The 13,333-nt window shown below is 53.1% G+C and overlaps 1 protein-coding gene across 1 annotated transcript; it reads left to right on the top strand.

The window, feature by feature from the left end:
- Positions 1-2,082: 2,082 nt before the first annotated feature.
- On the top strand, positions 2,083-11,348 carry LOC105106001 (polyunsaturated fatty acid lipoxygenase ALOX15). The gene is made up of 14 exons (XM_031467794.2): positions 2,083-2,222; positions 3,794-3,998; positions 4,242-4,323; positions 4,413-4,535; positions 4,698-4,801; positions 5,001-5,161; positions 5,807-5,950; positions 7,169-7,378; positions 8,690-8,776; positions 8,866-9,035; positions 9,215-9,336; positions 9,899-9,999; positions 10,122-10,289; positions 10,399-11,348. Exons 1-14 carry the CDS (start codon positions 2,088-2,090, stop codon positions 10,576-10,578), a joined length of 1,992 nt encoding a protein of 663 aa, XP_031323654.2. The 5' UTR covers positions 2,083-2,087; the 3' UTR covers positions 10,579-11,348.
- Positions 11,349-13,333: the final 1,985 nt, after the last annotated feature.

Genomic DNA, 13,333 nt, shown 5'->3' on the forward strand with positions numbered 1-13,333 from the left:
GTGTTTACCCAAGAGAAATCAACATACTTATGTTCACACAGCAGCCTATGTGCAAATCTTTATAGAAGTTTGCTCCATAATCCCCCAAATAAAACAACCTAATGTCCTTCAGCTGGACAGTGGAATCCTATCTCAGCAGAAGGAACAGTGGAGGATGATCAGTTTCAAGCACCTCTTACACACTTCCCAAAAACTCCACTCTCTTAAGGAAGGGAGTGTCTACAGAGGCTGCTGAACACCAGATGTTGAGGTCTTCCACCCACAATTATTTCACTAGAGAATTTCTTAGTGACTCTAAGTTCACCTAATAGTGTAGACAAAACTTACTGTTGTAACATCCAATTCCAGATTGTACATTCATTCCCCGAAAACTCTAAGACTTTCAGGACCTAGCTTCAGAAGTCATACAGCATCACTTCTGCCATATTCTATTGGTTACAAAGACCAATCCTGATATATTTTGGGAGGAGACTATGCAAGGGCATGAATATCATGAGGTGTGGCTCACTGGGGCCCATTCTGAAGGCGGGCTACCACTGCATGGCCTCTGGCCTGCAACCATTGATATTCCTCCCACATGCAAAATGCACTCATCCCCTCTTGAGGCACTCCAAGGTCTAATTCCACTATAGAATCAGCTTGAAGTCCAGAATTTCATCATCTAAATGAGGTCCAGGTATAAGTGAGATTTCTCAGGCACATTTCCCTAAGTTCGGCTTCTCCAGTGAAGTTCTTCTGAAGACCTTTGAAGTAAGGAGAAAGTCATCAGGCCCCCAGTGACTGCTGGGGGCAGAGGAACTGGGTGACTTGGGGACAAGAGGCATGGAGATACCACGAGTGAACCCCACTATGTGCCCTTTGAACATTGAACCACGTGAATGTACTCCTCAATAAAAAAACAAACAAGAAACTAAGCATTGCAGACATATTTCGACCGACTTCATTTATTTTACCAGCTTATATATACTACTCTGTCCCATGGTGGTACTAGAGTTCATTTTACTTTTCCCTTAGGATTTACACTGCCTGGGAGTTATCTGTTTGCCTTTGACTCCCCCAAGGGAAGGACTTATTTATAAGGGATCTTTCAGTTCAGTGGGTTTCAGCAAACACTCCTGACACCCAAAAGCCCTCATACTGTGCTGAATACAGGGGAAACAAAAGTGAGTAGGTGGTGCTGGGAACGCAGTCCCTGTCTAGGAGGAGCTCACCTTAGCGGGGGATCCAGACATACAAACAGATGTCTGTGCGGCAGTACTCAGTGTGCCATAACAGAGGTGCACACAGCGTGACAGCAGCAGAGGGGAAAGCTGGTCAGCTCTAGTGGGGGGTAGTGGGGAGGGGAGTGGAATTGCCAGGAAAGACTTCTCTGAAAAACTGGCTCTAGCGAGGGATGAGAAGCCTGGACAGAATTTTCCAGGATCAAGGAATGCAAGCAAGTATGGGAAAGATAGGGCTCCAGCCCAAAGTGGAGAGACCAGAGATGAGGATGGGGTGCAGTGGGACGAGATGGGAGGAGGCAGGACAGGTGGGCAAGGGCTTTGAATGCCCAGAAGTTTGAACTTTTATCCTGCAGGCAAGAGGAGGCAGAGGTTGTTAAGCCAGAAAGGAATGAGCCCCTGAGTCTGGCACAAGGCAGGCAGGCAAGTGTCCCCAGTAGGTCAAATGAGTTTCGTGGCTGAAATGTACCTTTCTCAACGCTGCTGCAGACTAGGTCTCCCTGCCCTGTGTGTGTTTCGATGGAGGGGGCTGCCAGCCACACACCATCTCACTGTCTGTCCGCTGAGCCGATTCCTTCTTCCTGCATGTTTTCTGCCCAAATCGTCATCTGCTTCCCCTGCCATCCTCCTCCCAAGACACTGGTTTGCACCCCCTGGCCCTGCCACGGCCCCACCTTCTTGGGCTGAGGGCTGCGCTCCGGGCTGCACGGAGCTGGGGGCCCCGGAGCGTGGCCAGGCGGGGCTGGTTGGAGACCTGCCACCCACACCCCCAACCTCCGCAAGGCTTCCGAGGGGCGGGGTCTCAGGCCCGGTTACTTGGCGCGTCCACCCTCCTCCCCCTCACAGCCGGCGAGCCCTCCGCGCAAGATGGGTCTCTACCGCGTCCGCGTGTCCACCGGGTCCTCGCTCTGCGCCGGCTCCAAAAACTGGGTGCAGCTCTGGCTGGTCGGCCGGCACGGGGAGGCGGCGCTCGGGTCGTGCCTGTGGCCGGCGCGGGGCCAGGTGAGCGGGCCGGGGCCGGGCGGGGCGGGCTGCGCTCCCGGCCCCCCGGCCGGCAGAGCCCGGGAAGGGCCGCGCCCCGCCGGCCGCCGGCTCCGCGCGGGGCTCGGGGCGCGCTCGGAGGCCGCAGGGGAAGGCGCTGCAGGGCGGGAAGCGGCGCATCAGCGCGCGATGATGCTCCCGCCGCGCGGCCTCCCGGGAACGGAGCGGACACGCTTGTGCGCCCGCCGTTCCACAGAACCCCGTCTGTTCTTGAAAGTCAGCGAGCTGCTAGCGGGCTCGTTTCCTCTTCTCAGTAAGTGCTGTTTCAGGTCTTCTCCACGGAGCTAGATCTCCGCCCTGCGGGTTTTACCACCGGGACGAGATGGGGAAGGGTGGCGGGGAGCGAGCGGGGAGAAGCCAAGTGGGGAGAGAACTCTCAATTTCCCGACCCCCTCCCCTCTCCCATCACATCTACCTGGAATTGGCCTCTGGCTCCTGTTCCTTTTTTTCTCCGCTGACCCCCACATTCCCATCGCCTGTCCAGCTCTGTCCAAGACCCCCAGATCCGACGTGTGTCCCACCGACGCTTCAAAGGACCAGGCTCAAGTGAGGTCCTCCCCTCTTCCCGCCTCCCAGACCCAGCCTCTTGTCTCCACCTCTCTTCCACTTCGTCTAACCAAGAATCAAGCGCTGTCAAGTCCATCTCTTACGACATCTCTGGCATCCGTGCCCTGACGTGGGTCCCACACTGACCACCAATGTCCTCTTCAACCGACATCACCTTCACCCTCTTCACTCACCTCGCCGCTTGCGCTCCTGCCCTTCCAAGTCCTTCTGCAGGCAGAGCGGCTTCTTCCCAGTAGATTCCCACCTTTTAAAATAGTCCCCCCACCCCGCCCCACCCTCCTGCTGAAAACGTGTGAATGGCTCCCGCTTGTTCTCAGCACCAATCTAAAGCTCTTAGCTTAGCTTTCCAGCCTTCACGATCTGGTCCTGCTCAGCTTCCCACACCTCGGGTTCAGAGCCCCGCTCCAGAGCTGCTCGCCTGGCCTTGGTTCCTGCTCTCCTCTCTTCCTCTCCCTGGCCTGCCTTTCCCCCCGACCTCTTCCTCTCTCTCACCCTCCCTGGCCAAGCCCTTTCTGCTCGGGCTATGTCCCTTAGTGGGATTTCTCCGGGAAGCCTGCCCCAGGCACAGTCGGGGCTCTTCCTGCGCTCGGCCTTGCTGACGGGGTAGGGGCACGTCGGGCTCTCAGCCGAAACGGCCTGCTCACCAGCGTGTCTCCCGGCTCACATGCGCCCAGGGCACGGTTGCCCGCCAGCGCTCAGCACACTCAGGGACTACGGGGAGGAAAAAGCGCAGGAAGGAGTGCTCCTCTGCATCTGCCATCCCCCGCCTCGCCTCACCCGGGACTGAGGAACGGGACAACCCAGAATGGGGCCCTGGAGCCACCTGCTCCGTGTGCGCAGCTTTCTCTTTCTGACTGCTTTTGCGCCGCTTTCCCAAAGGCCCAGGGCAAAGGGCGTCCAGGGCTCAGTCTGAGGACCCCTTCCGGAGAGCCCCATCTTGCTGACCCCCCTTTTGTCGCCTGCAGGAGAGGGAATTCAAGGTGGACGTGCCGGAGTACCTGGGGCCGCTGCTGTTCGTGAAGCTGCGCAAAAGGCACCTCCTTCAGAGTGACGCGTGGTTCTGCAACTGGATCTCCGTGCAGGGACCAGGGACCAGTGGGGACGAGTTCACATTCCCGTGCTACCGCTGGGTGGTGGGCGACGACATCCTGAGCCTGCCCGAGGGCACTGGTGAGCGTGGGCGTGGGGGTTGTGAGAGGCCTCGGGGGGGGGGGCACAAGAGAAGCTGGGGTCTGGGGAGCAGAGAAGAGGGCTTGCGGGCAGTTAGAGGCGCGATGCGGGAGCTGGCGCAGAGCCGGTGGAGGAGAGGGGAGCGCAGTGATGCCCAAGGGCGGGCTGAGGGACCCTCGGCAGGGACAGGGGAGGGGCTCTTAGGAGGAGCCTCATGGCCGGTGCCCTTCTCCTCATTTCTAGGCCGCACGGTGGTCGATGACCCTCAAGGCCTGTTCAAGAAACACAGGGAGGCGGAGCTGGCAGAGAGAAGGAAGCAGTACCGGTCAGCGGCACTCCCGCCCCGTGACTCCCGACCCCGGAGGGAGCGGCTTCCCTTCGCCAGGACCAAGCCTGGTTTCATTTCTGCCGCAGGTGGGGTAACTGGAAGGAAGGGTTGATTCTGGGTATCGCCGGGGCCAAACTACGTGACCTCCCCGTAGATGAACGATTTCTGGAGGACAAAAGAATTGACTTTGAGGCTTCGCTGGCCAAGGGGTAAGGATGAGGAGGGCTGGGTGACAGGGAGGTGTCCCGGTCCGGTGGAGGCCAGTGAGTTTCTGGACTTCACAGGGCTGGGCCAGCCCGGGTGGATGCCTGCGGTTGCGAGGCTTGATTCTGAGACTAACTCTCTTACTCTTTGCCTATCCTTCCCTGAAGGCTGGCAGACCTAGCTATCAAAGACTCTTTAAATGTTCTGGCTAGCTGGAACAGTCTGGATGACTTCAACAGGATTTTCTGGTGTGGCCAGAGCAAGCTGGCTGGTCAGTACCCCTACCCAGTATTTCCCCAGGACTTTTACCCCCGGATCCCACCCAGTCTAGAGAACCAGGGTTGGGAGACCAGAAGCCTGGGCCCCTCTGGTAGGCTGGGGTCATGTGGGGATGGTTTGGGTGGTTTGGTGGGGGTGGGGAGGACCAGGAGGTCGGTTCCCACAGCGAGCCCTGCCACTGCCATCCCCAGAGCGGGTGCGGGACTCCTGGAAGGAGGACGCTTTCTTTGGGTACCAGTTTCTCAACGGCACCAACCCCATGTTGCTGAGGCGCTCTGTGCGCCTTCCTGCCCGCCTCGAGTTCCCTCCAGGGATGGAGGAGCTGCAGGCCCAGCTGGAGAAGGAGCTCCAGGTATGGACATAAGAGCCCGAAGGAGCTCACACAGTGAAATGGGGGTGGGATCAGCATTTGTGCTGCTGCGGGGTCCACTGGGGGCCCAGCCTGCTGCCAGATGGCAAGAAGGGGTTCTCCAGCAGAAATCCTGAGGGGGTGGGAAACTCCATGACCTTCCTCCGCAAATGAGAACAGTGTGCTGTGGAGAAAGAGTGTGTGATGGGGGACAGAGACAAAGCCAAAATGAAGAGCTGGAACTGCACCTTGGTGCCAGGGATTTACGGAGGGTGCAGAGTAAGAGAATCAGGGCCAGGGATGGGGCTGTTAATGGGGAGTTGGCATGGAGCCATGGAGAGAGAAAGCTCATGGCATTTAGGGAGAGACTGACTTGAGTCCGAATCCTGGCTGCACTGTTTATAAGCGGTGTGACTTCAGGCAAGATACCTATCCTCTCTGATCATCTGTTTCCTCTTTTATAAAACCGGGGCTAATTCAAGTGCGTCTAAGAATTATATGAGGCAATAAGGACATGACCCACTACCTGGTATGAAGTAGGTGATCGAGACAAGTTAGTTGTCTTCTTTCACATCATCCTTCGGTGAATCAGGGTGGGAAGAAGATGCCTTACGCTGATAGCAGCCCTTGCCCTCTGCCCCCACGCAGGGAGGCACACTGTTTGAAGCTGACTTCTCGCTGCTGGATGGGATCAAGGCCAACGTCATCCTGTGTAGCCAGCAGTACCTGGCCGCCCCTCTGGTTATGCTCAGACTGCAGTCTGACGGGAAGCTCTTGCCCATGGTCATCCAGGTGAGAGGACCTAGCATTTCTGCTCCCCAGCGGCTGAGCCTCTCTGCTCAGCCCCCAACCCCGGTTCTCTGAGTACCCACCTTCATGCCTTGGGGGTGGCATTAAAGGAGGAAATGGGAAATGGAGGAGAGCTGCAGTCTAGCTGAGGAGACAGACCAGACCGGGTGGACACATCTGAATAGGCTCCAGTGTCAAGGAAATCCACGAGGATGCAGACAGCCTGGGAGGCACCACTGGAGGTGGGATGGGCTGGAGCCTTTCGTTTCAGTCAGGGCTTAGATCTTCCAGCAGGAGGAAAGGGCAGGACCCCCCTCCCCCGGGGCAAAATAGGCTGGGCAGACAGGCTGAGGTGCAACTGAGTGCGCAGGAGTCAGGAGATGCCCCGGGGACACATGGGCTGGCACGATGGGGAAACAGGTGAGGGGAGAGGGTTGAGACCGTGGTGGGCTGTGGATGCCAAGCTCAGAACTATGAACATGGGACACGGGTGAAGGCTATTGTGAAAGCTGCTCTTGGCACATTCGGGCCAGTGTGTTTAGGATGGATTGTGGCAGGGAGATGTTAGAGACGGAGAGGACAAGCTAGAGCAATCATCCACAGAGGTGATGGGCTTAGAAATGTGGGAAACAGCTGTTGGGAAGGGAGGAAAGATGGAAGGGAGTGCAGAGGTAAACTCAACTGGCCTGGATTCCAGCAGAGAGGGAAAGGAGGGGTCAGGCAAGGCACCTGCCAAAACAGGACAAATAAAGAGGAAAAGATGCTCACGCAGGCTTTTCTCTAAACCAACTTTGAGGTGATGGGGAAACATTCAAATTGTAACATCGAACTAATGACTCGTGGAGAACTGGAGACTTAGTGGAGTAGAGGTGGGTTTGGAAGATGGGAGAGAGGCTGAGATTTCTGAGGAGTGTGGGATGAAGGAAGCAGAGGGTTTGAATCTTGTCCACCCTGAAGGACTGAAAGGGGAAGTGGGGCCGGGAAGGCAGTGGGAGAGCAGTTTCCACAGAAAGCTGAGGGTGGAGCCTCCTGCCCAGTCTTAATGGCTGGGTGGGCGGGGATCGGAGAGGAAGGAACAGCTGCTTGAGGGGAGCAGCAGCAGGCAGAAGCGGAGGCTAGCAACTTTGAAGGAAGAAGGCAGAGTTGAAACAGGCAAGGGAGGGGAGTCTGTTGCGCACCTGGCCCTCGTCCCCCTTCTTCGCACTCTTGTCCCTGTTCCAGCTCGAGCTGCCACGCAAGGGATCCCCCCCGCCACCGCTTTTCCTGCCCACGGATCCCCCGATGGCCTGGCTCCTGGCCAAATGCTGGGTCCGCAGCTCTGACTTCCAGCTTCACGAGCTGCATTCTCATCTCCTGAGGGGACACTTGATGGCTGAAGTCATCGCCGTGGCCACCATGAGGTGCCTTCCATCCATACATCCCATCTTCAAGGTGACACCTCGTCCTGTCTCTCCTGCCTGCCCTGCTCTGCCCCACTGCGCCGTCCCACCTCTGGAGGCATCTTCTCTCTGGAATCGCAGGGTTTGGGGAGAATCGCTAATGAGAGACCAAGGAGCAAGGGAGTGAGAGCTTGCCCTCTATTTTTACTAGGGCGCTAGCCCTTTCCAAGGAGGTAAAAACGATGCATTGGCAGGGTGGTTGTGGTGGGAGGGCGAGGAGGTGGGGATGAGAAGTCTTGCTCTTTTTATGTTAAAACACGGATCTACATACGACACATAAACAATACACACAAATGACTGAGGATTCCGTCCAACAAGAGGGGACTATGCAAATAATAGAAAAGATTTTTCCAGCCGGGTTTGAAGACTTCTCAAGTAGTAACACATGGGCCGCTCAGAGGGGCTCCGGTTAACGGCAGGAGCCTGGTTCATGACAATTAGAACAGCGTGGTCATCCTTTAGCACTTTTCTTGGGTGCCTCCTTTGGGGCAAATGACCATTCTAGATGCCAGTCCTAAGCAAGACAGGGAAGTTCCTGGTCTTTGGGGATTTTCGTTTCCATTATAGGGCAACAGACAATAAAGACAGTATTGTAACAGATCAGTTGGGAGAAGTAGAGCAGTTAGGTGGGGAGTCAGCGCAGGGTGATGTGATGGCGAGTTTAGACTGGGTGTTCGGGAAAGGCTTCTTTGAGGAGGTGACACAGAGAATGAAATTACACGGAGCCAGCCATGAGATGATCGATCAAGGGGCACATTGCTCTAGGCAGAGGGAACAGCTTGTGCCAAGGTCCTGAGGTAGGAACAAGGTTGGTGTGTTTCAAGGACAGAAAGATAGCTAGTAGCACGGACAAAGGAAGAGGCGAGGAGGTGAAGTTCCAAAGGTCGCAGATTAGACCATGGTTGCGGGGCAGGGCACAAAAATCTTCTCACTTTTATGTATAAAGCACATATATACATAGTGTACTTAACAGCTATATAGTGTATGTATAGCATTAAAATTGCTCGGTTCGGGGTGGTGGCGAGAATAGGACAAAGACCTTAAAAGGCTCTTTAGCGGAGTGAGCATGAAAAAAACGGTGGCAAAACACTGAGCTAGACCTTGAACAGTCTTACGTGAAGTGGAGAACGATTCCTTTCAATTATCAAAGAGCATTAAGTCAGTAGTGTCGAGGGGCCACTGGACTTCAGTGTCTGCTTTTGCTGAGAGACCTGGGACCTTGCCTGCTTTGCAGCCCTTCTCTCCTGCGGGGACGGACCCCCGCTGTCTTCTGATCCTGCCCTTCCCTGTTCCTCCCCTCTAGCTCCTCATCCCCCACCTGCGATACACCATGGAAATCAACATCCGGGCCAGGACTGGGCTGGTCTCTGACTTTGGAGTTTTCGACCAGGTATGAGGAGAGAAAGGGGGATCCTGGAGTTCACACTCCCTCTGCGTGTGGCAGGTGGATTTGTCTGAGCCACTGGCCTTGCTCCTCAGGTGGTGAGCACAGGTGGGGGCGGCCACGTGGAGCTGCTCAAGCGAGCGGGAGCCTTTCTAACGTATAGCTCGTTCTGTCCCCTGGATGACCTGGCTGACCGAGGCCTCCTGGGCGTCAAGTCTTGTTTCTACGCCCAAGATGCCCTGGGGCTCTGCGAAATCATCTCTCGGTGAGGCGGGGGCGGGGAAGACAGGGCTGGGGTGGGGTGGGGATGGAGGCTGGGAGAACAGGAGGTCTGTGTGCCAGTTTGGGGGTGGTGGGCCCCGGCCTGGCTGTGCCCACAAGGAGCAGAGGGCGGGCGGGCCCCCGTCAACCTCAGCTCTCTCGCCCTGGCCACTGCGCTGGCAGCTACGTGGAGGGAATTGTGAGTCTCCACTATGAGACGGACGAGTCTGTGAAAGAGGACCTTGAGCTGCAGACCTGGTGTCGGGAGATCACTGAGGTTGGGCTGCTGGGGGCCCAGGACCGAGGTGAGATGAGCCCGGAGATCTCCCACACGAGAGATTCCTCCTGGGAACTCCCAGAATCCTCTCTACTTCTATGGAAACATTCAGAAGCATTTCCAACCCCTACAAAAACACCGAAAGCCTTCCCAAATTTCTTTTGCTCTCAACTGGTGACAGGTCCCCATCCTGTACACGGATGTAGTGGGACCAGTGGTTGGGTATAAACGTTTAACAACTGGCTCTCTAGGGGGAAATATGCCCTAATTTGTAGCCTTTGCCCATTTCCATGGTGTAAATATTCCCACTGAGGCTTCCAAGGGGATGTCAGCCAGCCTGCTAAATAGCTGCACATTTGCCATCATTGGCTTTTGTGAGCCTGTATGAGCCACATCAGGACCCCGTGGGTGGGACCCACTCAGCAGAGCTCCCCTCTGCCTCCACCCCAATCCCTGCTCATGGCACTTCCCACAATAGTTACCAAGAGTCCTTGGCATCCTTCTCGCATCTCTTGTTCTCCCCCTCGGTCCCTCTGAGCTCTGCCTCCATCCCTGGCCTCATAGCTTCTAACTCTCCCTCCCCACTGCAGGGTTTCCCGTCTCCTTACAGTCCAAGCACCAGCTTTGCCACTTCGTGACTATGTGCATCTTCACCTGCACTGGCCAGCACTCCTCCATTCACCTGGGCCAGGTGCTTATCACGGGGAGCAGCCGGGCATTTTCGCCTGGAGTAGGGAGGGGCGCTGTGGGAAGGTGGGCTGCGGGGTTTTCGTGCTTAGCAGACACTGACGTTAGCTATCCGCCCCTCCGTAGCTGGACTGGTACGCTTGGGTCCCTAACGCGCCCTGCACGATGCGGCTGCCCCCGCCAACCACCAAGGATGTGACACTGGAGGTGGTGATGGCAACACTGCCCAACTTTCATCAGGCTTCTCTCCAGATGTCCATCACTTGGCAACTGGGCAGACGCCAGCCCATTATGGTGAGAGCCTGGTGCCCGGGTCGCAGGAAAGCGGGTGGATGCAGGAAAGTGTGGCACCCTAAAATAAGCGTCAGTCCAGCTCTTAGCTGCCTTTTCCCCTCCATTCCAGGTGGCTCTGGGTCAGCATGAGGAGGAGTATTTTTCAGGCCCTGAGCCCAAGGCTGTGCTGAAGAAGTTTAGGGAGGAGCTGGCTGCCCTGGATAAGGACATTGAGATCCGGAACGCAAAGCTGGACTTGCCCTATGAATACCTGCGGCCCAGCCTGGTGGAAAACAGTGTGGCCATATGAGCGCCCCCAGCCTTTGGCTGCTTCAGTCCCCTTCCAGCCAAGCCACACCCACCGCTTAGTGCTGTCAGTCTTGCCCGCCCCGAGCCCCGTCCTCTTCCCAACTCCCACCCTCAAAGAGTCACCTTTTCAGTGTCTATGCCTAGTGAGATCACACTTAAGTCTGGACGCCCCACCTAGGGACCCCCGTCCTCATTTCTTCCTCCCCCTCCCCTTTCTCCTTCATCTTTCAGATCTCCCACAAGGCAGATAACAGCCCCATTGATACAAAGGGTTTCAAGAATAGAACAGGGTAATAACACAGTTTATTCTACAGGAATCAGATAGGATTTTGAACCTAAATTGAGCTTAATGTCAAGAAAAAGATATTTGAGACTAATGAAAGAAAAGAATCTAGTCCAAACGATCCTAAAGCAAACACTGGCAAAAGAGTATACCACACATCTTTCTAATCCGGTAGGATTTCCCACATGTCCTGAAACCAGACACAGCACAAAGCCAACCATTAACACAGCAGTTCTCAAGATTTTCATTTCATGGCCGACTTACAAAATGATCCGTGGAAGTAAATAACTCCCAGCTGGAGGAACTTGGCTTCGGGGTTTTGCCGGCGGGATCCGTATCTATAACCCTTTTGCTGTTCACCTTTTGCTCCAAATTAAAATAATCCACTGGAAAAATACTAAAAACCAATCTCATCATTTTACCGAGGGACACCAAAGGAAACAATAAAATCCAACTTCGGTATCTGATTAAAATTTTGGAAAATTAAACTTGGAAGTCTGATTTCTTCCTATGATCATCCATGGATATTTTAAGACAGAAACTAACAGGAAGCAAAAGCCAAACCTGTTGTAGTTACAGTATGAACACAGGTGCTTCTTGCCTCTAATTCTGTTTAATTTGGCAGAAGACATGTGGGTAATGCTTGATGCGATTCTTGGTGGAAGAATAGGAAATAAACAGCTGAGAAGGGCGGGCAGAGTTTAGCGCTGGGATCCAGGAGAGCCCCGCAAGGTCAGAGCGAGCCTGACGCAGCTCCGCCCTGGGAACAACAGCGTGGTGGTCGGTGCAGCGCGGGGAGGAGGAGCAGCTAGAAGAGAATCGGAGGGAAGGGGTGGTCTCGTGAAGAACATGTCTGACGCCAGGAAGTGAGGCTTGACCTTTAGGAAACAGCCAGTGAAGGATTCTAAGTAAGCGAACGACAGGGTCCTGGAAGTCACACTCACAGAGGCACCCCGTTCTCCTTGGAGGCCACACCCTCTTTTCCTTCGAAGCCACACCCCTTCCCTTTGTGGGCCACACCCTTATGATTGATTCCTTGTGGTTGGATCCTTTCATTCGGACAGCTTTTCTCCTCAGTCCCTAACAGAGAAAACTTCACATCCCAGTGCTTTCTGAGAATGAATCTTCTAGAGTCACAGGTTTATTTCAAACTGGCTTGTATGGAGAAAACCAAGACACACGGTCTGGATGTTCTCCAAGACATGAAATCATGGGTCTTAAGAACCAGTGAAGTTACAGAATAAAAAGTGAAATCATAATGAGCTACGTTACTTTTAGATGAGGAAGCTAGGAGTGAAACTTCTGGTTAATTTGGTAATTCCATGTTTAACTTTTTGCAAAACTCTCGGAGTATTTTACATAATGGCTATTCCATTTACATTCCCACCAGAAATTTCCCCACATCCTCACCAATGCTTGTTATTTCTTCTTCTTCTTTTGATTATAGCCATCCTAGTGGATGTGAAGTGGTATCTCATTCTGGTTTTAATTTGCATTCTCCTAATGACTAATGACATTGAGCATCTTTTCATATCCTTAGTGGCTATTTTTATACCTTCTTTGTGGCAATGTCTATTCAAATCCTTTGTACATTTTAAAATTGGGTTGTTTGTCTTTTTATTATTTAATTATAAGTGTCCTGCATATATTCTGGTTACTACACCCTTATTAGATACATGATTTGCAAATATTTTCTCTCATTCTCTAGATTGCATTTTTACTTTCTTGATAATGTCCGTTGCTGAAACTTTAATTTTTCTTCAAAAGTTTTTGTCTTTGTTATAGAAGGACATCTTTTTCTTTTATTGCTTTAAAGATGTCTTTCCATTGTCTCTTGACTTACATAATATCTGATAGGAAGTCTGTGATCATTTTAATCTTTATTACATTGTACATAATGTCTTTTCTCTGAGTGCCTTTAAGCTTTTATCTTTATCAAAAATTTTCTACCATTTTCCAATGATGTGCTTTTGTGTCATGTTTGTGTGTGTGTGTGTGTGTGTGTGTGTGTGTTTATCCTGTCTAGGGTTTAGTGAATTCTGCAGTTCTGCACAGTTTTAGTTTTTATCAAATTTGGAAAATTTTCAGCCATTACAGTTTCAAAAAATTTTTATTCCACTTCTCTATTCTTGGACTCCCACTGTATCTGTGTTAGGCTGCTTGATATTGTTCCACAGGTAATTAAAGCTCTGTATATTTTTTCCTCTGTGGGATTCATTTGGTTAGCTTCTATTGCTATGCTTTTAAGGTCTCTGATCTTTTCTCTGCAATGTCTTACCTGCTGTTAATCCCATCCAGTAAAATTTTAATTTCAGCTATTTGTTTTTCTTTCCTCCAGGCATTCATTTGGCTCTTTTTTATGTCATCGATTTCCCTCTTCATTATATTCATTTTTCCTATAAATACTTGAATATAGTTATAATGTCTGTTTTAATGTCCTTGTCTTCTGATTCCGTCACCTCTCATTTCTCAT

This window comes from Camelus dromedarius, chromosome 16 (assembly GCF_036321535.1).
Source record: "Camelus dromedarius isolate mCamDro1 chromosome 16, mCamDro1.pat, whole genome shotgun sequence".
NCBI lineage: Eukaryota > Metazoa > Chordata > Mammalia > Artiodactyla > Camelidae > Camelus > Camelus dromedarius.